At 43.4% G+C, this 27,996-nt stretch overlaps 2 protein-coding genes across 9 annotated transcripts in view; one reads left to right on the top strand and one right to left on the bottom strand.

The window, feature by feature from the left end:
* The window catches only part of LOC109891346 (voltage-dependent L-type calcium channel subunit alpha-1D), a 123,030-nt gene extending 102,705 nt beyond the window's left edge, over positions 1 to 20,325 (top strand). For 6 of the 8 annotated variants that reach the window (XM_031825533.1, XM_031825531.1, XM_031825529.1 and 3 more), the window contains 10 exons: positions 377 to 510; positions 1,956 to 2,072; positions 2,657 to 3,069; positions 3,898 to 3,924; positions 5,174 to 5,302; positions 6,642 to 6,808; positions 7,114 to 7,220; positions 9,098 to 9,252; positions 10,893 to 11,058; positions 16,659 to 20,325. In XM_031825533.1, coding sequence (XP_031681393.1) covers positions 377 to 510; positions 1,956 to 2,072; positions 2,657 to 3,069; positions 3,898 to 3,924; positions 5,174 to 5,302; positions 6,642 to 6,808; positions 7,114 to 7,220; positions 9,098 to 9,252; positions 10,893 to 11,058; positions 16,659 to 16,964 — 1,721 coding nt within the window. In that variant the 3' untranslated portion in view covers positions 16,965 to 20,325. The remainder of the gene's footprint in view (positions 1 to 376; positions 511 to 1,955; positions 2,073 to 2,656; positions 3,070 to 3,897; positions 3,925 to 5,173; positions 5,303 to 6,641; positions 6,809 to 7,113; positions 7,221 to 9,097; positions 9,253 to 10,892; positions 11,059 to 16,658) is intronic. The other 2 variants (XM_031825530.1, XM_031825532.1) reach the window with 2 other exon arrangements.
* On the bottom strand, positions 20,234 to 27,337 carry LOC109891345 (parapinopsin-like). The gene is made up of 5 exons (XM_020483815.1): positions 26,925 to 27,337; positions 26,265 to 26,433; positions 25,989 to 26,148; positions 25,431 to 25,673; positions 20,234 to 20,831 (listed from the first exon to the last, which is right to left on the bottom strand). The coding sequence occupies exons 1-5, from the start codon at positions 27,262 to 27,264 to the stop codon at positions 20,712 to 20,714; spliced, it is 1,032 nt and encodes a 343-aa protein (XP_020339404.1). The 5' UTR covers positions 27,265 to 27,337; the 3' UTR covers positions 20,234 to 20,711.
* Between the last annotated feature and the right edge of the window lie 659 nt (positions 27,338 to 27,996).

The following is a 27,996-nucleotide window of genomic DNA, read 5'->3' as shown; positions in this document are numbered from 1 at the left end:
ATTGAATTATTATTGAGTTATTATTGAGTTATTATCAAGTTATTTCTGAGTTATTTCTGAGTTATTTCTGAGTTATTATTGAGTTATTGTAGTCTTTGACCTACAGAGGCAGCTTCAGATACAGTAAAAACACCATCAACATGGATGTATATGAATGATACAGGTGATATGAGATTTCAGTGCATGAAGGTCCAGTACAGCACAGGGATCTAGGGAATAGTGTCTTATCATTTAAAGGATAACCTCATGGTTAGGGTCCAGAATCTGAGGGGAGCGGCCGGGGCGTGGGGAAGCGAAATGAGGTTGGGACTCCCAGAATGCTGTGCAGTGACCTCCTGTCTGACACAGGAAGCGTTTGTGTGGTCTGTTCACCTAGATGATGAGGTAACCGTGGGGAAGTTCTATGCCACCTTCCTGATACAGGACTACTTTAGGAAATTCAAGAAACGTAAAGAGGAGGGCCTGGTAGGGGTGCACGCCTCCCAGAACAACACAGCCATCGCTCTACAGGTGAGTATCGGTGTGTGTGTACTGTTTGTGTGTGTGCGAGCGAGCATTTGCGTTTGTGCATGTGTGCATTTGTGTACGTGCGTGCGTTTGTGTGTGTGTGTGTGTGCATGCGTATGTGTGTTTGAGAGAGAGCAAGCGTCTACAAAATGTGCAAAGAAATGTGTGTGAAGAGAAAGTGTGTGCCTGAAACACCGAGAATCTGTGTGCTAATGTTGTGATTTATGATTCAGCAGGTCATTCATGATCAAAGCTATTGGTGTACAGTATGACCCTGTTTATGTGATGACGTACATCAATGTATGTCTCTTTCTAAGAGGCATGTGTCTTCATCTCTATATTAATGTTGACAATGGTATGTGTGCGTATCCCAAAAGGGTCCCTATTCCCTCTATCGTGCACTACCATGGCTCTGGTCACTATGTAGGGAATAGGATGCCATTTTGTAGGGAATAGGATGCCATTTGGGACGCAACCATTTCTGTCCGCTCAACATCGTCATCCATTGTTTTCACGTGTCTATCACCCATCAGCTTATGAAGCTCTCACTCACAGCAGCTTTTTTCTGTTTCCGTCACCGTTAGCTTCAAGCCATGAGGGTTTTTTCTGTTTCCGTCACCTTCAAGCCATGAGGGTTTTTTCTGTTTCCGTCACCGTTAGCTTCAAGCCATGAGGGTTTTTTCTGTTTCCGTCACCGTTAGCTTCAAGCCATGAGGGTTTTTTCTGTTTCCGTCACCGTTAGCTTCAAGCCATGAGGGTATTTTCTGTTTCCGTCACCGTTAGCTTCAAGTCATGAGGTTTTTCTCTGTTTCCATCATCGTTAGCTTCAAGCCATGAGGGTATTTTCTGTTTCCGTCACCGTTAGCTTCAAGCCATGAGGGTATTTTCTGTTTCCGTCACCGTTAGCTTCAAGCCATGAGGTTTTACCGTTTAGCTATTCCTCTCTATATCTCCTCATATATCCTAGATATACTTTTCTTCGTTGAAATTGATCTATAGTAAGTAAAGTACAGTATATGCCTATTGTAATAACTGTAATACTGAGTAGTTGCAATTTTTTCTACACTGCCAAATATGTAACCAAAATGTCTCACATAACCAAGCGAGCACCCTTTGGTGAGGGAGAGCTGTATCACACAGTCAGAATAATGTCATGTCATAGGAGACACACGAAGGGCAGGGCACATTCAGGGGAGCACATTTTGTTTGTCTCTTATAAATGTTCTCATCTCTCACAGTCTGTCTAGCACCGTCCTATATGGGCGTCTGTAAACTTCCGGTTTTGCGTGAGAGCCAGCAAAGGGCAGCTGTGTGTGCGTGTGTGTGTGTCTGCGTGTGTGTTTTTGATCATGTTTGTGTGTGTGTGAGTGTGTGTGAAGAGCCTCTTTGCCTGAAAGAGAACCCCTCCTACCAGCCCTTAGCCCCTCCCTCTATTGTCATGGTTACAGGCTGGCCTTCGCACGCTACATGATATCGGGCCTGAAATTCGACGAGCGATATCATGTGACCTGCAAGATGACGAGCTAGTAGACTTTATTCCAGAGGAGGACGAGGAGATTTATAGGGTAACTTGTTCAATTCATCTGCCTGAGGGGGTAAATGTTTGGCACATATATTTATTTTGTCTTGCTGGAATGGATTGGTTGGGTAAATGGAATATTAGGGTAATGGTAGTCTATAATGCCCCACATCAATGTCCCTATTGGAGGTATACACTGTACACAGCAGACATAGACATACACAGTCTGTAATATGACATTTTATTTGTATAGCGCAGCGCCTTGCATCTACAGGCCAAAATCGCAATGCTCTAAACTCAGTCACAAAGGTGGACTGGACATCGTTGCATAGGACAATGTACTATGTTAATCTCAGAGGAAGTAAGCCATTTGGTGTTCTTCTGTTTTTCTTTTTTCAGTTGATATGAAAAAAAAGCAATTATAGTGCCTCCATTTTGCTCACATATACCATGAAACATTGAACCAGCTTCTGAACTTATTTTCCGCCCATACAATGATTTCTGAAAGGAAAGCAAATCAACAATCACAACAATTCAACCCAGTTTGCACATAAGTAGCGTTGCATATTCATCCTCCGTGTTGAACAGAAAGTAGTCTCTGACCGTTTGACCTTGAGTCTTCTTCCACAGCGCAACGGCGGCCTGTTCGGTAACCACGTCAACCACGTGAACGGGGACCACCACCGGCGCTCATCGAGTCACCAAACCAACGCCACCCAGCGGCCCCTGCAAGTACAGCCGCCTCCGCACTACGCCCACATGGAGCAGCCGGTGGGGCGTCTCTGCCGGGCCAATGCCATGTCCCACCCTAACCACCACCATCGCCACCACCACCACAACTCCTCCTACGGCAAGTCGCCCAAGTCCACCAACATCAACTTGAACAATGCCAACGTGTCCAGTCTGCCCAACGGAGGAGGGCACCACCACCGCTACTACGAGCACGCTCCGCCCCCCGCCAACGGTTACCCTGGACACCGTGGCAGCCCCTACTACCCCGACTACGACAAGCCACCTCCTCGGGGCACGCCCCAAGGACAAAGGTGACCACACACTGACCATCAGCCATCTCTCTCTCTCTGGCCGTGAAATTAAATGGGTGACGAGTCATGTGTTGTTGAATGGGATTGATTACTTATAGTAAGAGAGAATGGGGAAACGTCTGTGGCTTGAAGCTTCATGTACTATAAACTTCAAATGCGACAATAATTTAGAAACTATAATGTCTAACCTTTAAACTCTTCCGTCCCTCCTTGTCAATTCACCTGAGCGACTCTCTGAGTCCCTCGTAGTCATACAGCTGTCTACGTGTGTATGATGATGTCAACACTAAGAGTTGTTGTACAATGCAACAAACCTGGGATATAAATTAGCATGCAGGGTAAGCATGCGGCTACCATTAGCCATAAGGCCATTCTGTGTATCTATCATTACAGATTGCCAAAGGCAGGACCTAGCCTCTCCTTATCAAACGTCACTGACCTATAGCACGTACCCTCTCAGACCCTCCCTTAAACTGAGCAATCCCAGCTTCTTCATTCCATATAAGTGGCTAACGACACACATTTTATATTTCTTCAGGCTACCATCACACAAGCAGTCCATGCATCTCCCTGGAGCACCCCAGGGTTGGGTTCAACGTCCATTTAAATTCTTATCATTTCAGAAAATGTTGCCCGCCCCCAAACATTGGTACACACATCTGTCACCCCTCTGTCTTCCTTCTTCAATTATACATATATAAGAATGCATGTATATGTTTCATATACTGTATGATATATATGTGACTTCCTACCCTTTCTGTTCTCTCCTCCTTTTCTTCTACCTAACCAAATGCTTTCTCTCAACCATCTCTCTGCTTTCTTGGACAGAAGGCGCTACTATGAGACCTATGTTAGGTACTGTATGTTACTTTCCTAGGTATGTCTAGAGCCGTATGTGTCCACCATGACAAAGGGGAACTTTTCATTTGAATTCCATTTTTTGGGGCCAGTTTGTGACTGACTGCATCCCTTCTAAGGTTGCAAAATGCCTGTAACTGGTTCTGGCAATATTCCAACTGGGATTTCTGGAAAACCTCTGAGTTTTGGGGAAGGTACTGGAATTTTGCAACCCTAATCCCTGCTCAGTTAGTGCTGAGTGTTCTAGTCAGTCATCCTTCTCCCTGTCTCTGCACCACCACCTGTCTGTGGAGTAGTATCTCTTGACCCAGTGTTCTGATGTTTGACAGAGAAAGGAGAGGCCTGATTGGCCAGCACACTGCCTAGCCCTAGACCAGTCTTGCTGTGTGCATGTGTCTGCTAGGAAGAGAGCACTGCTAAAAGAGAATTGAACTGAAGTGCTTGCCTTGGAGGAACTCGGATGCTCAAACCACATGGATATGTATGGAAACTTACCTTACTCACCCTAGCTCTGATACTTCCTAAGAGGCCAACAACGACCAGTATAAAAACCCTCAGAAATGTCTTTCAATAAAGGGTCTGTTCACCTAAATTACAAAATTGTGCTGGTTTCCTTATCCTGTAAGCAGTCTATGGACAAACCAAAGCATAGATTGCTGTTCTCCCTTGTCCATAGACTGCTTGCAGGGTAAGGAAACCAAAATGTAATTTTGTAATTTGGGTCAGCTATCCCTTTAAGTAAACCATGGATGAGATGGGTAATAAGGAAATGTAAGTTTTGATACATTTGATTGAAGACTTCCCAAATGAACGTACAGGAAACCATAGTTTTCCTTTGACATAAGAAGTGTTAGTGAACACTGAGGGATGCTCTTCGATACTATATGCTATGTCCACTGGTCTACTGCTTCTACTGTCTATGTCCCTGTTGTCTTGATGAGGCTGCGGTGGTGGATGATGAGGGTCGTTGGTTCTGTTGCATCGCTGCCCCCTGGAGGCTGGAGGTTTGCGTCTGCATGGCAGTGCATGGCCCTGTTCCCCCACGACCCCCCTCGCAGTCCAACACCACCAGTGGAGGCTAGTGAAGGGAGGACTGCTCATAGTAATGTCTGGAACCAGTACCATTCTATTCATTCCATTCGAGCCATTACAATGAGCCCATCCTCCGATTTGAAAGTGACACCAGCCTCCACTGGGCACCACCCCTCCTCTGACCTCTGAACCCTGACTCCTCACCACCTCCTAGGTCCCATGTGGGAGACGTCCGTCACCCGACCATCCGGCGGGAGGAGGAGTTTGACGATGACAGGTACTCAGGAGAGTACTATAGCGGGGAGGAGTTCTACGAGGACGACAGCATGTTGTCAGGAGACAGGTAAAGTAACTCTCCACCTGTATAGCAGAACAGAAATACATGTCTTATCTTATATATTGTTTATACACTATAAATACAAAAGTGTGTGGACACCCCTTCAAATGATTGGATTTCGCTATTTCAGCCTCACCCGTTGCTGACAGGTGTATAAAATTGAGCACACAGCCATGCAATCTCCATAGACAATCATTGGCAGTAGAATGACCTGTACTGAAGAGCTCAGTGACTTTCAATGTGGAACCGCCATAGGATGCAACCTTTCCAACAAGTCAGTTCGTCAAATTTCTGCCGTGCTAGGGCTGTCCCGGTCAACTGTAATGGCAGTTATGTGATGTGGAAACGTCTAGGACACAACAACGGCTCAACGCGAAGTGGTAGGCCACACAAGCTCACAGAACGGGACTGTCGAGTGCTGAAGCACGTAGCGCGTAAAAGTCGTCTTTCCCTGATTGCAACACTTACTACCGAGTTCCAAACCGCCTCTGGAAGCACCGTCAGCACAAGATCTGTTCATCGGGAGCTTCATGAAATGGGCTTCCATGGCCGAGCAGCCGCACATAAGCCTAAGATCACAATGTGTAATGCCAAGTGTCAGCTGGAGTGGTGTAACGCCCACTGCCATTGTACTCTGGAGCAGTGGAAACGCGTTCTCTGGCGTGATGAATCATGCTTTACCATCTGGTAGTCCAACGGACAAATCTGGGTTTGGCAGATTCCAGGAGAATGCTACCTGCCCGAATGCTTAGTGCCAACTGTAAAGTCTGGTGAAGGAGGAATAATGGTCTGGGGCGGATTTTCAACATTTTGGGTAAGGCCCTTTCGTGTTTCATCATGGCAATGTCCCCATGCATAAAGCGAGGTCCATACAGAAATGTTTTGTTGAGATTGGTGAGAAAGAACTGACTGGCCTGCACAGAGCCCTGACCTCAACTCCATCAAACACCTTTGGGATGAATTAGAACGCCGACTGTGAGCCAGGCCTAATCGTCCAACATTAGTGCCCGACCTCACTAATGCTCTTGTGGCTGAATGGAAGCAAGTCCCCGTATCCAACATCTAGTGGAAAGCCTTCCCAGAAGCATAGAGGCTGTTATAGCAGCAAAGGGCAGACCAACTCCATATTAATGCCCATGATTTTGGAATGAGATGTTCGCCAAGCAGGTGTCTACATACTTTTTGTCATGTAGTGTACCTCACAATTCGTTCTCTTCTGCTAGAGCAGGGGTCTCAAACTAGCGGCCCGCAAGCCAGATGTGGACCTGAAGCCTATTAAATCTATCCCGCTATATTTTTTTTTAAGTAGCTAGTTCACCTCCAACACCCTATCCTTGGCTTCCAGGAGGTCCTATAAAGAATACCTGGACAGGTACCAGAACAGTGACACGGAGTATGAGACTCCTAGAGGCTACCACCACCCCGACAGTTACTATGACGATGATGAGCAGCCCCTCTACCAAGATGGAAGGAGGTCGCCTAAGAGAAGGATGCTTCCTGCCACACCTCAAGGTAATGCCCCTCCACTCTACCCAGAAATGCTTCTGATGCTTGTCATCAAATATACTGTTACTGAGGTTAGATAAAAGCTAATAGTTATTCACACACACACATGCACAGTTTTTGACTCTTTCATTAAACTGCCTTGCCGCTGACTTGGTACTGTATAATTTTAAAGACACCTTCATGACATTTTGTTTGTTTGTGAATGTGTGTTGATGCCCTTTAGTTGCATGTCGTCATTGTTTCCTGCATGAGTAGTTTAGTTTCACTAGTTTCATCCTCCTGTCCTGTCCACCTATCCACCACACACCCAGGTCACCGGAGGCCCTCCTTCAACTTTGAGTGTCTAAGAAGGCAAGGCAGTCAGGACGAGCTGCCACACCAACGCACTGCACTACCACTGCACCTAATGCAGCACCAGGTAACACACACACACTTCTCACAGTGCACTGCTGTACAACTGCATGGAATGTACCACCAGGTAACACGTACAGTAGACAGCTCTGCGTCTGCACCGAATGCACCTCCATGTAGTTCACACATACAGTGCCTTGCGAAAGTATTCGGCCCCCTTGAACTTTGCGACCTTTTGCCACATTTCAGGCTTCAAACATAAAGATATAAAACTGTATTTTTTTGTGAAGAATCAACAACAAGTGGGACACAATCATGAAGTGGAACGACATTTATTGGATATTTCAAACTTTTTTAACAAATCAAAAACTGAAAAATTGGGCGTGCAAAATTATTCAGCCCCCTTAAGTTAATACTTTGTAGCGCCACCTTTTGCTGCGATTACAGCTGTAAGTCGCTTGGGGTATGTCTCTATCAGTTTTGCACATCGAGAGAGTGAATTTTTTTTCCCATTCCTCCTTGCAAAACAGCTTGAGCTCAGTGAGGTTGGATGGAGAGCATTTGTGAACAGCAGTTTTCAGTTCTTTCCACAGATTCTCGATTGGATTCAGGTCTGGACTTTGACTTGGCCATTCTAACACCTGGATATGTTTATTTTTGAACCATTCCATTGTAGATTTTGCTTTATGTTTTGGATCATTGTCTTGTTGGAAGACAAATCTCCGTCCCAGTCTCAGTTCTTTTGCAGACTCCATCAGGTTTTCTTCCAGAATGGTCTTGTATTTGGCTCCATCCATCTTCCCATCAATTTTAACCATCTTCCCTGTCCCTGCTGAAGAAAAGCAGGCCCAAACCATGATGCTGCCACCACCATGTTTGACAGTGGGGATGGTGTGTTCAGGGTGATGAGCTGTGTTGCTTTTACGCCAAACATAACGTTTTGCATTGTTGCCAAAAAGTTCAATTTTGGTTTCATCTGACCAGAGCACCTTCTTCCACATGTTTGGTGTGTCTCCCAGGTGGCTTGTGGCAAACTTTAAACGACACTTTTTATGGATATCTTTAAGAAATGGCTTTCTTCTTGCCACTCTTCCATAAAGGCCAGATTTGTGCAATATACGACTGATTGTTGTCCTATGGACAGAGTCTCCCACCTCAGCTGTAGATCTCTGCAGTTCATCCAGAGTGATCATGGGCCTCTTGGCTGCATCTCTGATCAGTCTTCTCCTTGTATGAGCTGAAAGTTTAGAGGGACGGCCAGGTCTTGGTAGATTTGCAGTGGTCTGATACTCCTTCCATTTCAATGTTATCGCTTGCACAGTGCTCCTGGGATGTTTAAAGCTTGGGAAATCTTTTTGTATCCAAATCCGGCTTTAAACTTCTTCACAACAGTATCTCGGACCTGCCTGGTGTGTTCCTTGTTCTTCATGATGCTCTCTGCGCTTTTAACGGACCTCTGAGACTATCACAGTGCAGGTGCATTTATACGGAGACTTGATTACACACAGGTGGATTGTATTTATCATCATTAGTCATTTAGGTCAACATTGGATCATTCAGAGATCCTCACTGAACTTCTGAAGAGAGTTTGCTGCACTGAAAGTAAAGGGGCTGAATAATTTTGCACGCCCAATTTTTCAGTTTTTGATTTGTTAAAAAAAATTAAAATATCCAATAAATGTCGTTCCACTTCATGATTGTGTCCCACTTGTTGTTGATTCTTCACAAAAAAATACAGTTTTATATCTTTATGTTTGAAGCCTGAAATGTGGCAAAAGGTCGCAAAGTTCAAGGGGGCCGAATACTTTCGCAAGGCACTGTACATTCACACACATTCATATTACTAGTGCAATATGTTGCATGAATTGATTCACCAACGCAGTGCTTCCCCAGGGGTTCTAGACCAGTGTGTTTGTTACTTTCCGTCCGTCCCTTCCTCTACAGGTGATGGCTGTAGCAGGGCTGGACTCCAGCAGAGCCCACCGTCTCTCCCCCACCCGCTCCACCCGCTCCTGGGCCACTCCCCCCGCCACTCCGGCCAGTAAGGAACAGTCGCCCTACTACACGCCCCTCATCAGGGTCGATCTCCCCGGACGCAGGTATATGAAAGACTCCTTCATTGTTCTGTCTGTTCGTCTGATGAAGACTACAGATTGGTTTTATTAATGTGAGACCCTTATTTTGTGACTAATGTGAGACCCTTATTTTGTGACTAATGTGGGACTTTTATTTTTAATATATCTGTTATTTTGGCACTTAACAAAATAAAATGACAAAATGACACATTGGTTTTCTAACATTGTAAGCAGTCTATGGACAAGGTATGACAGCAATTCATTCTTTGGGTTAGTTTTCCTGGCACTGTTTCCACATGCTCTGTACCATCACTCATTCATATATCCTTATGTACATATTCTTTATCCCCTTACATTGTGTATAAGACAGTAGTTTTTTTTTTGAATTGTTAGTTAGATTACTTGTTCGTTATTACTGCATTGTCGGAACTAGAAGCACAAGCATTTCGCTACACTCGCATTAACATCTGCTAACCATGTGTATGTGACAAATAAATTTGATTTGATTTGATTTGATGTTGACGTTTTAGCATTTGTGGCACAAATCCTATTCAAGTAATAGGGCCGATATTAGTATCTTTCATGCATCATGTACAAAAATGCTTGTCCATAGACAGTTTACAGGGAAAGGAAACCAGTATGTAATTTTGTCAGTTGGGTGAACTATCCCTTTAAGATAAAAGATGAAGAGGTGCTAAAGCGAGGAGCAGAACCGGAACGAGGAGCGGAACCCTCTCTCTTTGGAAGTTACGGGCTGAACATTCCTTCCCTTTTCCGAAATTCGAAAGATGCTAATACCTGCAAAAACGTTATTTTGAGATATTGGGACCATAATGTTCTATCTGCAAAAAGATGATTCTGAGATAACTGGCTTTAAAGTTCCGGACCCTCATTGGTTTTAATGTGGTTAGTCATTTTTATATTGCATTCTTTTGAGCATAAACAGCGTGTACCTGGGTATTTCGAGTTCTACATATCAAATCAAATAACATTTTATTTGTCACATGCACCGAATACAATAGGTGTAGTAGACCTACCGTGAAATGCTTACTGACAAGCCCTAACCAACAAAAAAAGTGAGTTAGAAAATATTTTCTAAAAGAATAAACTAAAGTAATAAAAGAAAGTGACATAATAAAATAACAGTAATGAGGCTATATACAGGGGGAACCGTACAGAGTCAGTGTGCGTGGGTACAGGTCAGTTGAGGTAATTTGTACATGTAGGTAGGGGTGAAGTGGCTATGCATAGATAATAAACAGTGAGTAGTAGCAGTGTAAAAAAGAGGGTCAATGCAAATAGCCATATAAGTAGAGAACATTGACCAGAACAAGGCTATGTCAATAACTACATTTGGACAAAAATGCAGATAGAACCTAATAGTCCCAAGCTCTCGATTTGACCAAATATCCAGTGAAAAACCCAAACACCGAAACGACTTCTGCTCGCTATACCACGCATCCCATTCCTTCGCGACAGAATCTTAAAACGATTAGTCTTGGAATGGTTGCAGGTGCCACGCTCACTTTGATTATTTTGTTCATAAGAAAGTTGTGTAGAACTCTGATAATAACCATCGAGTTACTATGTTCATTCAATCATTCTCATCCTTCACCTTTCCTCCATTGCACTCCAAGAGTGTCTGAATCTCTTTTTCTCTTCAGGGAGAGTGCCTCCAGCAGCCAGGTGTCTGTGAGGAAGAGTTCATGGTACACAGACGACCCAGAGTACTCCCAGAGGACCTACTCCCCCGTCCACCTCCAGCTGCCCCCAGAGTACCGACAGCATTACCACCAGAAGAGAGGCAGTGCTACCAGCCTGGTTGAGGCGGTGAGGCAGGGGAGGGCAGGGAAGGGGAGGGTGGGTGGGTTGGTGTCCAGGGGCCAGTTGCACCAGTCGGTCGTAAGTGTGTCGTAACTACGTCCAACTACGTCCAACGCTCTACGCCGGACCTAAAAATGATACCACCTGGGCATAATCCCTTTTATGAGCTACGCCTGTGTAAATTCTACACCTTGTAGGGGGCAGGGCCCGCTTGCATAAAACATATTAAGTGTTTCCCTTAATGGTTTAGCTTAAGGAATCATTTTCCCTTACCTAAGGGAAATGTTTAAGGGCGTTGCATCGAGCCCCTCAAATATTTCCTTATCTAAGTGCATACTTAATTAAGGTGTTTTACTGGCATGTATGGCAAAAGAGTATCTGGTTACCATTGAGACGGCCTGATTCACTGACTAAACCTCTCTTCATTTTGTGAGATAGCAAATTAGGACTTCTACAATCAAGACAGGATAACCAAATTGCTTCAGAAGATAACGGTTTTTGTAGTTACTTTTTTTCAACTTGTTTATATTGCTTTCTAGTACGACAAGCTAGCTTCAGAGTAGCTATAGCTAACGAGCCAGCTAGCTTCAAGTAAAATCACATTTTATTTGTCACATATACGTGTTTAGCAGATGTTATTGCGGGTGTAGCGAAATGCTTGTGCTTCTAGCTCCGACAGTGCAGTGATATCTAACAAGTAATATCTAACAGTTTCACAACATATACCCTAAATACACATAAATCTAAGTAAGGAATGGATTAAGAATATATACACATATATGTCAGAGCGGCATTGGACTAAGATATAGTGTCATAGTATAGAGTACAGTATATACAGTCGTGGCCAAAAGTTTTGAGAATGACACAAATATTAATTAAGTCTGCTGCCTCAGTTTGTATGATGGCAATTTGCATATACTCCAGAATGTTATGAAGAGTGATCAGATGAATTGCAATTAATTGCAAAGTCCCTCTTTTCCATGCAAATGGACTGAATCGCAAAAAAACAACATTTCCACTGCATCTCAGCCCTACCACAAAAGGACCAGATGACATCATGTCAGTAATTCTCTCGTTAACACAGGTGTGAGTGTTGACGAGGACAAGGCTGGAGATCACTCTGTCATGCTGATTGTGTTCGAATAACAGACTGGAAGCTTCAAAAGGAGGGTGGTGCTTGGAATCAGTGTTCTTCCTCTGTCAACCATGGTTACCAGCAAGCGCCAGAACCGTCTCCTAAAGTTGATTCAGCTGCGGGATCGGGGCACCACCAGTTCAGAGCTTGCTCAGGAATGGCAGCAGACAGGTGTGAGTGCATCTACACGCACAGTGAGTCGGAGACTTTTGGAGGATGGCCTGGTGTCAAGAAGGGCAGCAAAGAAGCCACTTATCTCCAGGGAAAACATCAGGGACAGACTGATATTCTGTAAAAGGTACACTGATTGGACTGCTGAGGACTGGGGTAAAGTAATTTTCTCTGATGAATCCCCTTTCCGATTGTTTGGGGCATCCGGAAAAAATCTTGTCCGGAGAAGACAAGGTGAGTGCTACCATCAGTCCTGTGTCATGCCAACAGTAAAGCATCCTGAGGCCATTCATGTGTGGGGTTGCTTCTCAGCCAAGGGACTGGGTTCACTCACAATTTTGCCTAAGAACACAGCCATGAATAAAGAATGGTACCAACACATCCTCCGAGAGCAACTTTTCCCAACATCCAGGAACAGTTTGGTGACGAACAATGCCTTTTCCAGCATGATGGACCACCTTGCCATAAGGCAAAAGTGATAATTAAGTGGCTTGGGGAACAAAACATCAATATTTTGGGTCCATGGTCAGGAAACTCCCCATACCTTAATCCCATTGAGAACTTGTGGTCAATCCTCAAGAGGCGGGTGGACAAACAAAAACCCACTTATTCTGACAAACTCCAAGCATTGATTATGCAAGAATGGGCTGCCATCAGTCAGGATGTGGCCCAGAAGTTAATTGACAGCATGCCAGGGTGGATTGCAGAGGTCTTGAAAAAGAAGTGTCAACACTGCAAATATTGACTCTTTGCATCAACTTCATATAATTGTCAATAAAAGCCTTTGACACTTATGAAATGCTTGTAATTATACTTCAGTATTCCATAGTAACATCTGACAAAAATATCTAAAAACACTGAAGCTGCAGACTTTGTGGAAATTAATATTTGTGTCCTTCAAAAAAAAATGGCCACGATAGTACATATGAGATGGGTTATGCAATATTTACACACAATTAAAGTACAGTTTACACATATGATATGAGTAGTGCATGATACGGAGACATTATTAAAGTTGCTAGTGTTTCCTAATCAATGTCTATAGGCAGCAGCCTCTGATGTGCTGGAGATGCCTGTTTAACAGTCAGTGGTGTAGTATAGAATACAATACAGTATATACATATGAAATCGGTGATGTAATATGTAAACATAATTTAAAGTGAATAAGATACCATAGAATAGTGTGGAGTGCAGTTCATACAGTGGGGAGAACAAGTATTTGATACACTGCCGATTTTGCAGGTTTTCCTACTTACAAAGCATGTAGAGGTCTGTAATTTTTATCATAGGTACAACTGTGAGAGACGGAATCTAAAACAAAAATCCAGAAAATCACATTGTATGATTTTTAAGTAATTAATTTGCATTTTATTGCATGACATAAGTATTTGATACATCAGAAAAGCAGAACTTAATATTTGGTACAGAAACCTTTGTTTGCAATTACAGAGATCATACGTTTCCTGTAGTTCTTGACCAGGTTTGCACACACTGCAGCGGGGATTTTGGTCCACTCCTCCATACAGACCTTCTCCAGATCCTTCAGGTTTCGGGGCTGTCACTGGGCAATACGGACTTTCAGCTCCCTCCAAAGATGTTCTATTGGGTTCAGGTCTGGAGACTGGCTAGGCCACTCCAGGACATTGAGATGCTTCTTATGGAGCCACTCCTTAGTTGCCCTGGCTGTGTGTTTCGGGTCATTGTCATGCTGGAAGACCCAGCCACGACCCATCTTCAATGCTCTTACTGAGGGAAGGAGGTTGTTGGCCAAGATTTCGCGATACATGGCCCAATCCATCCTCCCCTCAATACTGTGCAGTCGTCCTGTCCCCTTTGCAGAAAAGCATCCCCAAAGAATGATGTTTCCACATCCATGCTTCACGGTTGGGATGGTGATCTTGGGGGTGTACTCATCCTTATTCTTCCTCCAAACACAGCGAGTGGAGTTTAGACCAAAAAGCTCTATTTTTGTCTCATCAGACCACATGACCTTCTCTCATTCCTCCTCTGGATCATCCAGATGGTCATTGGCAAACTTCAGACGGGCCTGGACATGCGCTGGCTTGAGCAGGGGGACCTTGCGTGCGCTGCAGGATTTGAATCCATGACGGCGTAGTGTGTTACTAATGGTTTTCTTTGAGACTGTGGTCCCAGCTCTCTTCAGGTCATTGACCAGGTCCTGCCGTGTAGTTCTGGGCTGATCCCTCACCTTCCTCATGATCATTGATGCCCCACCAGGTGAGATCTTGCATGGAGCCCCAGACCGAGGGTGATTGACCGTCATCTTGAACTTCTTCTATTTTCTAATAATTGCACCAACAGTTGTTGCCTTCTCACCAAGCTGCTTGCCTATTGTCCTGTAGCCCATCCCAGCCTTGTGCAGGTCTACAATTTTATCCCTGATGTCCTTACACAGCTCTCTGGTCTTGGCCATTGTGGAGAGGTTGGAGTCTGTTAGATTGAGTGTGTGAACAGGTGTCTTTTATACAGGTGCAAACAGGTGCAGTTAATACAGGTAATGAGTGGAGAACAGGAGGGCTTCTTAAAAAAAACTAACAGGTCTGTGAGAGCCGGAATTCTTACTGGTTGGTAGGTGATCAAATACTTATGTTATGCAATAAAATGCAAATTAATTACTTAAAAATCATACAATGTGATTTTCTGGATTTTTGTTTTAGATTCCGTCTCTCACAGTTGAAGTGTACCTATGATAAAAAATTACAGACCTCTCTACATGCTTTGTAAGTAAGAAAACCTGCAAAATCGGCAGTGTATCAAATACTTGTTCTCCCCACTGTACATATGAGATGAGTAATGCTAGATACAGAAACATTATTAAAGTGGCTAGTGATCCATTTCTAAAAGTGGCCAGTGATTCCTAATCTATGTCTATTGGCAGCCGAATCTGATGTGCTAGAGATGGCTGTTTAGTATCTCGGTCCCAGCTTTGATGCAGCTGTACTGACCTCGCCTTCTGGATGTTAGCAGGGTGAACGGGCAGTGGTTCGGGTGGTTGATATTCTTGATGATCTTTTTGGCCTTCCTTTTTGGCATCGGATGCTTTAGGTGTCCAGGAGGGCGGGAAGTTTGCCCCCAGTAATGCGTTGGGCAAACCGCACCACCCTCTGGAGAGATTTGCGATTGTGGGTGGTGCAGTTGCCATACCAGGCGGTAATACAGTCCGACAGGATGCTCTCAATTGTGCATCTGTAAGAGTTTGTGAGGTGATAAGACTAATTTCTTTAGCCTCCTGAGGTTGAAGAGTCGCTTCACCACTGCAGTCCCATCGATGTGGATTGCGGGGTGTTCCCTCTGCTGTTTTCTGAAGTCCACCATCATCTCCTTAGTTTTGTTGACGTTGAGTGAGAGGTCATTTTCCTGGCACCACACTCCCAGAGCCCTCACATCCTCCCTGTAGGCTGTCTCATCGTTGTTGGTAATCAAGCTTACTACTGTTGTGTTGTCTGCAAACTTAATGATTGAGTTGGAGGCATGCTTGACCACGCAGTCATGGTTGAACAGGGAGTACAGGAGGGGGCTGGGCACGCACCCTTGTGGGGCACAAGTGTTGAGTATTAGCGAAGAGGAGGTGTTGTTTCCTACCTTCACCGCGTGGGGGAATGATGTGATAGAATTTCAGGATCCTTTTCCTCAAATTTGCTTTGTTAAATCCCCAGCTCCAATAAATGCAGCCTCGGGATATGTGGTTTCCAGTTTGCATAAAGTCCAGTGAAGTTCTTTGAGGGCCGGCGTGGTATCCGCTTGGGGGGATATAGACTGCTGTGGCTATAATTGATGAAAATTCTCTCAGGAGAACACGAGTACGGTCTGCATTTGATTGTGAGATATTCTAGGTCGGGTGAACAGAAGGACTTGAGTTCCTGTATGTTATCACAGTTACACCAAAAGTCGTTAATCATAAACATATACCTCCACCCTTCTGCTTCCCGGAGAGATGTTTGTTCCTGTCGGCGCAATGTACTGAGAACCCAACTGGCTTTACAGAGCCAGACAGTATATCTCGAGAGAGCCATGTTTCATGGAAGCAGAGTATGTTACAATCCCTGGTGTCTCTCTGAAAAGCAACTCTTGCCTTGAGCTCATCCATTTTATTATCCAGCGATTGGACATTATCGAGTAAAATACTCAGGAGCGGTGGGTGGTGTGCATGCTACAGGAGTTGCCACAGGTGTTGATGGTTTAAACACTCAGACTCAGATATCCAAACTTTGGTGACTAACAGTAATTTAAATGACCCACGTTTACACAATGTGGTCGGTTTTCTCCTGTTGCCATGCAGGTTTTGATATCAGAGGGGCTCGGGAGATACGCCAAGGATCCAAAGTTTGTGGCGGCCACCAAGCACGAGATAGCAGACGCGTGCGAGATGACCATTGACGAGATGGAGAGCGCGGCCAGCCACTTGCTGAATGGCGGTGTGGCGCCGGCGGTTAATGGGGTCAACGTGTACCCCGTCATGAGCGAGCGGGACTACGACCTCCAGGACGCCACGGCCAGTTACAGTGACGAGGAGCCGGAGGTGGAGCTTAGATTACCGTACGAGGAGGACCTGGCAGATGAGATGATCTGCATCACCACTTTATAGCATCGGCTGGAGAATAAACTACTAGAAACTAACTACTAGCTGTATGTACTCTACTTCATATAGACTACAGTACCATCAGTGGAAAACTAAATGAGAAATGCATCTATTGGCTTACGACCAAAAGAAGTGCCTTTTACATGGAAGAGAAAGGCACCTATGAGGAGAGAGAGAGACACACTTATTCTCTCACTCACCCTCTGCCAGCCAGGGAATTCACATCACCTCTGTCAATCACAGGACCAGAAGCCAATCCTGGTGCCAGGGAACCATGTTAGTCCCACCCTCCCAGACCGACACTACTGGCGCTTAGGAGGCCATGAGCATCTGTCATAGGTCACCATCTGGAGGTGACACTCACAGGTTCATCAACGAGCCAATTGCAGACGAGGACATGGCGTGTCAGTGGAGGAGATGGACCTATTGGCAGAGGCGTAAGGTACCGTAGGCAGGTCGTTAAGGGTGATGACAATCAGATGTAAGATGTCATTCCCTCTGTCACTTTATTAAGATTTTGGCATATCATGCAAGTTTTCAATGCAAGCATAGAAAGGCATATCTCTCCCCACCTAACCCCCCTTAGATGTTTTAGTATAACTTTGATCCCGGAATCATTGACATAAATAATTAAAAGATGGCTGTAGACGGGTCACATCGAACAGATTCTTAGAGAATAACCAGTTTACGTATGCAGGAGATATCAGTCACATTTATAGCATCATCCAACTGGAGATATACACTTCTGAGACGACTACAGCATGGAATAAATGCACTAGCAGGCAGGTTGTTTTTAATTTGACAATAGCCTGACGATGAATATTTCATAGTAGATATACTGTAAATGAATTGTATTATATAAACAAAAAGAAAAACTTTGTAAAGAGATGTTCTATATTTTGTAATTGTGTACCATTTCAAAAGAAGATCAGCAATACACACCCTAATGAATCCTATTATGCTACCAGGAAAGAAGATCGCTGGTGTTATTATTTTATTAGGTACAATATTCTGACATTTATTTGCCTTTTCTTTGTTGTTGCTCATATGCATCCTTGACATGTCTGTGAACAGCTTTTTAAAATCGTTTTCTTTTTCGTGTAACAACACAGCTGCACAAGATATGCAAATGTCTTTGTTTTTTTACTTGTTTATGAGCATAAGAACACTGTATATGTGTTACTCAAACCACACCAACACCAGTACCACAAAGTAAAGTACCCCTTATTAAGAGCATCTTTGTAGGACTTGATATTAGCTAAGCCTCAAGGAGGCTATTCTACCTTTATAAAGATGTGATACTAAACTTCCGTGTTTGTATATGTTGTGCAGAGGAGGTGCACAGCACAGAAAGGTCAGATGCCTAGTGCATTGACAATGCTGCTTCATTTGCCCATTTTGAAATGAATTCTACAACTTTATTAGTTGCATCTGTCCCAACTGAAATGCCTTCTGCTGCTGAAAGAAAACAATATGATAGACGTGAGATGAACAGAAATCTCCCTGTCGTTCTCAATGCTTTTATTGGGATTTTTCCTCAATATACAACTTGTTGATCACGATTAATGTAAGTTAATTCCACTGATCCTTTCAAACTGAATCTTCCTAATCACTTGGCCTTTATGTTGTTGTGTGCGAGACTTGTGACAGACTGAGCCGGTGTGAGCCAGGACAGACGGGATGCACGGTGGTTGATTGGTGAGGCACGTATTCATCAGGGATGTTGACAGGGCAGATGAGCTCACGTGATGAGGCTGCATCTAGCCTGGGTGCCAGTCTGGTTCTGCTCTCTCGCCAACTCCTTACGGAATTGTCAAGCAAAACATGACAATGGAGTAGGCAAAAGCACAAACAGATCTGGGACCAGGCTAGGTATCATCATGGTCTAGGTAGGTCCACGATCTCCACCATTGTTGTCCTCTTCTGTTGTGTTGTTGTGTCATATTTGGCCTGAAGTGTTTTAGCTGGAGAGAGGCTAAGCAATACTAACCCCCTCACTCTCTCAGCCTCTCTGGCTTCTCTCTGCATACACTATACCTCGTGGTGGTCCAGCATCGTCTGGGGAAAACATATCAGCCTTCCTCTCAACCAACCAGTCTGTTTCCCACAGCCATCTTATCTGTCCAATGAGAAGGGAGTGTTTGTACTACGGCTAATTTTACAAGAAAACGCCACTTTTGTTGCTATCAACGCAAGTTGAAAATTGATGCACCACAAAATTACTTTACACTAGCAGACAAAAAATAAAGTACTAAGTTCACTTCTTTTTCAGGCGCTGCCCTGGATAGTTTGAATAAGCACAGAAGATGGGTAGGTGATGAGACGTGTGGGATCTGTAATTCATGAGTGTTTGATTTGTAGTTCATGAGTTTGCATTGCGTTCTCAGTCAACCTGAATACTGTCTTGAAAATGTAGGTTTTCCACATTGTGTGCACATTGAAAGGGCTCTTTGAATTGTTTGAGTAAAAAAAAATGTGTTCTGGTCTTTTTGTTGAGAATTATCTTGTGAAAGGACCAATGCGCATTCCAGGCACGTTATACTATTCGTAGCAATTACTGATAAACTGAAAATATGCATTATTTTGTAAACACTTTTAAAAAGGTTGTGTTAAACTAAAGATAAAACAAACATACTTTTACCTCATGTCAGGGATTCCTGAAAAAAAGAAAAGATAAAATGATTTGGTTCATTCTATACCAATGGTATTTCAATATTAGCACATAGCTGTTTGTCTTTGCACAAGTAACTGTATAGTGCTATTGTTTCTCCTTTTTCTATACACATTTTTGTGAATTAAGGTGAGACAATTTTGTACTTTTTTGTGACTGTGTGTATGGTTTAGTGAAATCTATATTTGTCATTTACACCTCACCTTTCAATGCTGGGACAGAAAGAATCTGAAAAAAATAAAGAAAAAAATATACATTTTCAAGGTGCACTGTTACTCTGTTGGTGGGTTAAAAAAAGATAAATCCAATGGTAATATACCAGTTTACAGAGAAACCCTTGTTGATTTAAACATTTTGATTAGTTTTCATTCTATTATTATAATTATTATGATTACTATTACTACTATTACTGTTATTAAATATGTATTAAAATAGAAGATAATGTAAAATATGTAGAAACATATGGAAAGACCCATGGTAATGTTCTCTACTTGAAAGTCCTTATATTTACTCTGTAATGTTTTTATTCAGTAAACATGATTTCTCTTAGTAGCAAATGCTTTATTATGACCCTCTATGTTTTGTATCAATTCATTTTTTTTCCTTTTTTTTTTTTTGCCTTGAATTCATTTTAATCAATAATGATATTTTATTTTCTAATGGTTATTACTGAATAAACTTACACTGAAATTCTACACTGTATGTTCATTATTTGTGCTTTGTTTATAGATAAGCCATGCATTATGTATTGAACAGCATGTTCATAGTGTTTTATATTTACCATAAAGTAACGATAGATTCCAGTTAATATACATTCTGTAACATACTGTAGGTAACACTCTGTGATCAGCCAGTCTCTCATCCCATTCTGGATGTTGTATTAAAACCATACTCTAAAGTTTTTTTTGTTTATGACAAGGTAAGAAAGTCATACAAATCTCCTTATTAAGGTATTAATAAGTCATATTCTTACAAACTAAGAGGTATATTTAATGAATGTATTAAAAAAGGCATAGAATATGAGTGACACTTTATTGGTGCTGCTGGTGCCATCAGTGGATTTATCTAAATGCCTTTATGGATCAACTGGGGGAGACTTTGTTGTTGATGGTTGCCACAGTGGTCTGCATCTCTGACCCCTCCTCCTCAGATGGCCATGGGTCCCTCCCACACAGCAGGAAGGGCACTGCATATCTCCGGAACTGGACAAGACACAACACCATTATCATACACTGTTACTGTGTCCGACATTTTGTTGTATATCAAATGGCTTCAATGTTTAAAATAACTGTTCATGGTAACAGCAGCTGTTCAATGGCAAAACTGTATGAAATGAAGTCGCAGTGAAACAATGTTCTACCACAGGACCTGAGCTAATGGTGACTGAAATTACTTTCACATTTTTCTCCACTAGATGGAGTCTTTAGACTGCTAACGAGTGTCTGGTTTGTGGCAAGGCGCATTGCAGTGATCATTCTACAGATTAGTGTCTAACTTAATCTCCTATCACATTTATAGGCTTATTATCATCCTTGACATTTTTTGCTTCCTATATCTGATCTTGTTTTCAATACAAACAAAGTGTTTCATTGACTGGTTTGCTGACGTCACGAAAACGATGCGCACATTTCAAATGGTCATAAGGGCATGTCTTGTTATGGTTCTGAATGGCCAGATAGCTAACAACAACGAAACTGCCATGGTGTGAATCATACGTGGCACGTTTCAGTTGGTTTGAACTTGTTCTTGATACCATGTCTTGTTTTGAGGTGTTTTGACTGATGTCACGTCTTTGCTAATATGGAAAAATGTGTGTTGGTTTTGTTGCTAAACAACCAACCCATCTATACACATGTGTAGATGAATAGAAGATGTACTGCATGTACAGTAGCAGTCAAAAGTTTAAACATACCTACTCATTCAAGTGTTTTTCTTTATTTGTACTATTTTATACATTTTAGAGTAATGGTGAAGACATCAAAAATATGAAGTAACACTTATGGAATCATGTAGGAACCAGTGTTAAACCAGTGTTAAACAAATCAAAATATATTTTAGATTAGAGATTCTTTAAAGTAGCCACCCTTTGCCTTGATGACTGCTTTGCACACTCTTGGCATTCTGTCAACCAGCTTCATGAGGTAGTCACCTGGAATGCAATTCAATTAACAGGTGTGCCTTGTTAAAAATTGCAGGCCAAATAAATGCTTCACAGACACATCTCAACATCAACTGTTCAGAGAAGACTGCATGAATTAGGCCTTCATGGTCAAATTGCTGCAAAGTAACCACCACTATAGGACACCAATAAATAGAAGAGACTTGCTTGGGCCAAGAAACTTGAGCAATGGACATTAGACCGGTGGAAATCTGTCTTTGGTCTGATGAGTCCAAATTTGAGATTTCTGGTTCCAACCGCCGTGTCTTTGTGAGACGCAGAGTAGATGATCTCAGATGATCTCCGCATGTGTGGTTCCCACCATGAAGCATGGAGGAGGGGGTGTGATGGTGTTTTGCTGGTGGCACTGTCTGTGATGTATTTAGAATTCAAGGCACACTTAACCAGCATGGATACCACAGCATTCTGCAGTGATATTCCATCCCATCTTGTTTGCGCTTAGTGGGACTATCATTTGTTTTCAACAGGACAATGACCCAACACACCTCCAGGCTGTGTAAGGGCTATTTGACCAAGAAGGAGAGTGATGGGGTTATGCATCAGATGACTTGGCCACAATCACCTGACCTCAACCCAATTGAGATGGTTTGGGATGAGTTGAACTGCAGCGTGAAGAAAAAGAAGCCAACAAGGGCTCAGCATATGTGGGAACTCCTTCAATACGGTTGGGAAAGCATTCCAGGCGAAACTGGTTGAGAGAATGCCAAGAGTGTGCAAAGCTGTCATCAAGGCAAAGGGTGACTACTTTGAAGAATATAAAATCCCCAATATATTTTGATTTGTTAAAAATGTTTTGGTTACTACATGATTCCATATGGGTTCCGGGATTCTTCGGATAGCATTGAAGAGTACACCACATCAGTCACTGGCTGGCTTTATCATTAAGTGCATTTATGACTTTGTCCCCACATTGACTGTACGTACATACCCCAACCAGAAGCCATGGATTACAGGCAACATCCGCACTGAGCTAGAGGGTAGAGCTGCCGCTTTCAAGGAGCGGGACTTATAAGAAATCCCACTATGCCCTCCAACGAACCATCAAACAGGCAAAGCATCAATACAGGACTAAGATTGAATCGTACTACACCGGCTCCAATGCTCGTCGGATGTGGCAGGGCTTGCAAACCATTACAGACTACAAAGGGAAGCACAGCCATGAGCTGCCCAATGACACGAGCCTACCAGACGAGCTAAATGACTTCTATGCTCCAAACGAGCCAAGTAATACTGAAACATGCATGAGAGCATCAGCTGTTCCAGACGACTGTGTGATCACGCTCTCCGTACCCGATGTGAGTAAGGCCTTTAAACAGGTCAACATTCACAAGGCCGCAGATCCAGACGTATTACCAGGACGTGTACCACGGGCATGTGCTGACCAACTGGCAAGTGTCTTCACTGACATTTTCAACCTCTCCCTGTCTGAGTCTGTAATACTAACATGTTTCAAGCAGACCACCATAGTCCCTGTACCCAAGAACACTAAGGTAACCTGCATAAATGACTACCGACCTGTAGCACTCACATCTGTAGCCATTAAGTGCTTTGAAAGGCTGATCATGGCTCACATCAACACCATTATCCCAGAAACTCTAGACCCACTCTAATTTGCATAATATATATAATTTATATATATATGATCCATATATGATTAAATCTCTATTGCACTCCACACTGCCCTTTCCCACCTGGAGAAAAGGAACACCTATGTGAGAATGCTATTCATTGACAACAGTCCAGCGTTCAACACCATAGTGCCCTCAAAGCTCATCACTAAGCTAAGGACCCTGGGACTTAACACCTCCCTCTGCAACTGGCTCCTGGACTTCCTGACAGGCCGCCTCCAGGTGGTAAGGGTATGTAACAATACAACTGCCACACTGATCACAGGGGCCCATCAGGGGTGTGTGCTCAGTCCCCTCCTGTACTCCCTGTTCACTCATGACTGCTTGGCCAGGCACAACTCCAACACCATCATTAAGTTTGCTGAGCATGGTTGCATCACTGCCTGGTATGGCAACTGCTCGGCCCATGACCGTAAGGCACTACAGATTGTTTTGCGTATGGCCCAGTACATCACTGGGGCTAAGCTTCCTGCGATCCAGGACCTCTATACCAGGCTGTGTCAGAGGAAGGCTCTAAAAATTATCAAAGACTCCAGCCACCCTAGTCATAGACTGTTCTCTCGGCTACCTCACAGCAAGTGGTACCGGAGCGCCAAGTCTAGGTCCAAGAGGCTTCTCAACAGCTTCTAACCCCAAGCCATAAGACTCCTGAACAGCTAATCAAATGTCTAGACTATTTGCATTTCCCCCCACCTCTTTTAGGCTGCTGCTATTCTCTGTTAATTATCTATGCATAGTCACTTTAACTCTACCTACAGGTACAGTACATATTACCTTGACTAACCGGTGCCCCCGCACGCACATTGACTCTGTACCGGTAACCCCTGTATATAGCCTCGCTATTTTTATTTTACTGCTCCTCTGAATTATTTGTTACTTTCATTTCTTATTTTTTTCTTATATGTTTTTTACTTAATAAATCCTCTATGGGATCGGTGTTCCCCCCCCCCCCCCCCCCCCCCCGCGGGACGGTTGAGCTAACGTAGGCTAATGTGGGCAGAAAGCTTAAATTATTTTTAATATAACTGCACTGTCCAATTTACATGAACTATTAACGTGAAATAATACCATGCTATTGTTTGAGGTGAGTGCAAAATTATGAACTTGAAAATGTATTACCAAACCAATTAGGCACCTTTGGGCAGTCTTGATACAAAATTTTGGACATATATGCAATGGTTCATTGGGTCAGTCTAAAACCTTGCACATACACTGCTGCCATCTAAAGGCCAAAATCCAAATTGCACCTGGGCTGGACTAATACATTATGGCCTTTCTCTTGCATTTCAAAGATGATGCACATATTATTTTCTTTGTATTATTTTTTACCAGATCTAATGTGTTATATTCTCCTACATTAATTTTATTTCCACAAACTTCAAAGTGTTTCCTTTCAAATGGTATCAAGAATATGCATATCCTTGCTTCAGGTCTTGAGCTACAGGCAGTTAGATTTGGGCTGAAATTTTAAAAAGATCCTTAAGAGGTCTTTTAACACATATTTTTTTGGGGGGGTTAAGGGCTTGTAAGTAAGCATTTCACTGTGAGGTTTACAGTTGTTGTATTCGGAGCATGTGACAAATCAAATTTTATTTTATTTTGGTATTATTTTGGTATTTCACTATTAATCTACAATGTATGAAATAGTCAAAATAAAGAAAAACCCTTGAATGAGTAGGTGTCCAAACTTTTGACTTGTACTGTATGTGTACCTGTTTGTTCATGTAGAGGTAGATTTATACAGTATGTGTACCTGTTTGTTCATGTAGAGGTAGATTTATACAGTATGTGTACCTGTTTGTTCATGTAGAGGTAGATTTATACAGTATGTGTACCTGTTTGTTCATGTAGAGGTAGATTTATACAGTATGTGTACCTGTTTGTTCATGTAGAGGTAGATTTATACAGTATGTGTACCTGTTTGTTCATGTAGAGGTAGATTTATACAGTATGTGTACCTGTTTGTTCATGTAGAGGTAGATTTATAAGTATACCTGTTTGTTCATGTAGAGGTAGATGAGAGGGTTGTACACTGTGCTGCTCTTGGCCAGGTAGACTGGCACAGTGCCCAGCAGAGGGCTGATGGGGGCATCAGGGTGGGAGACCACCACGAGGGCCAGGGTAGCGTAGGGCAGCCAGCTGACCAGGAAAGTAACCACCATCAGAACCACCATGCGGGCCACCTTAGCCTCCGCCTTGGCTGCTGCACCCCCTTCTATACAGCCCATTGCAGAGACCTGCAACAACAACAACATCACAGCCAGGTTGTTGAATATGGATAGTACAGTATGTAAAGCTTGCCGAATGCATGGCACAGACAATATGTGGTCATACAGAGAGTATGTCTTGGGCTAGGAGTTTTTCCTGACCATATAACCTGACCAAGAACAACTCCAGCCTACAGGCTGAATATTTCCGTTTCAGGTCTTGAGATCAGGAAAAACTTCTGACTGGCCCTAATTATGACACACACTACCAAACTGGCACAGACACTGTCTGAGCAGACACGCCTTTAGGGCCGTGCATGTAAACTACACATTGAGTGGACCTACCTGTCTTAAGGTGTAAATGAGTTTAGAGTAAGAGGCCACGATGATGAGGAAGGGCACGGCGAAACACAGCAGGAAGTAGCACAGGATATATGACACATTATTGGGGTCCCGGTTGTGCCAGTCCGGGGCGCACGACGTCCCCACGCCCTCCAGCTCGTACCTGTAAGGGAAGTGAAGTTTAGTCATGGTTTACTATTATAATCTGCGTGGTCTCATTACATGATACCTCATCAGTACATAGCAGTGTGGCGGATTAATCTGATATCATTACAGTACCTTCCCCAGCCGAATAGGGGTGGGGTGTTCCAGATGAGAGACCAAACCCATGACAAGGCCACACCCCCAACTGCATGCTTGGTCTGGAACGAGATTGGTCCTAGCGGCTTGCTCACCACAAACATCCTCTCTATAGCAATCAGAGCTACCGTGCACAGTGACGTGATACCTGCAGTACACCCCAGTCAGACAGTACAGTACAGCAGTCATACAGTGCTCCACAGGGCCTCATCGTAAAGTTATTTTGCAAATTATATTGTTGTTGTAATTAAAGGTACAGTAATTACAGATAGTGTTGCCTGGAGATTGCAACGACTGATTAGTATGACAGAATCATTACGAGAACTCATTTTAATTGATTCAGAATTAGTTTAATTTCGAGTTTGATTCAAAATAATGATTCAGCTAGATGGCCATAAGAAAAATATTCAATTGAAACAAAATCAACATGGTTCCATATTATAAAATATGTGAAAAAAAGTTAACAATACAATCGTACTTTTGGAAGCAAATATAGACTTTTAATACAGTACATGTATTTTCAAATGTACACTTTACAGTAAGGACATATTTGTAGAGAAGGAATGAATGTCATCAATGTCTATGTGTATGTGAAAACTTACAAAATATATCCCAGAGACGGTTCTGGGAGCCACTCACCAAACAGAGCCACAGAGAATCCCTCTATGATACAGCCGGTCCGTCCCAGGGAGAAGTACCCCAGAGCGTTGTTGACCACAGACAGAACCCCACCAGTCAACGCTGTCCCCAGGTCAGCTACGGCCATGTTGACCAGGGCGTAGTTCAGAGGTTGCCTCAGCTGCTTGTTCATCAGCGACACCACGATCACCGTGGAGTTCAACACAATGGCCGGTACGGTGAACATAGCCATGATGATGGAGAGGGTGATGAAGCCGGCTCGGGGCAGGAGCTCCTTGCCCTCGGGGGACAGTCCCAGGTAGGACGAAGCGTTGGGGAGAGAGGCTGGCAGCTGCATCATGGATATAGAACGACAACAAGCACACACCACACAGGCTCTCACTCTCTTGGAGGTGGTAAGAACCTCCACACCACACTCCAACACAAGGTTTCTCACACTCCCTTAAGTCTCTCAGAGCCCACACCACTCTGACGGCAGCGAAAGGGTGCACAGACTGAGACACAGAGAGTGGAATATCTGAGATTAGGTGTTCTAAGTCGTGTGATGTAAAGTCCCACAAATCCAGACTTAACAAAGAGTAATTCCCTCAGGTGGTGATCCTTGATCACAATTTACACCTGATTGTAGAGGCGCCAGAACAAGTTGTCTCTCACCAATTGCAAGTGCCCTCACAGGAATATGTGTGTTAAATTACTCCAGTCAAGGTGATAGGAATTTTAAACTTCCCAGGATCCCTCTTCATTCCTTGACATCCATGGCGAAAATGAGTGTCACTCCAGAGAGGGGCTTTCTGGGAAATGTCTGACTACCTAAGCTTTTTTGCTGTCACACACATGGACATACACAAACTCTCTCTCACACACACACTAACACATGCACACACAAACTCTTTCTCCCACACACACAGGGTCAGTGAAAGTTGAAAGTGTCAGCCTCTGACTAATAGGTGTGTGAGAGAGGGGCACTCCAGGTCACTATCCTTTCCTGATTGATCTGACCTGTCCAGCCTTCCTTATTTTAACTTACCATGGACCTACAACAAAGCTGTGTGTGTGTGTGTGTGTGTGTGTG

This window comes from Oncorhynchus kisutch, linkage group LG5, assembly GCF_002021735.2.
Source record: "Oncorhynchus kisutch isolate 150728-3 linkage group LG5, Okis_V2, whole genome shotgun sequence".
Classification (NCBI taxonomy): domain Eukaryota; kingdom Metazoa; phylum Chordata; class Actinopteri; order Salmoniformes; family Salmonidae; genus Oncorhynchus; species Oncorhynchus kisutch.
Note: the sequence above shows the minus strand (reverse complement) of the source record. Positions and strands in the feature narration are given on the sequence as shown.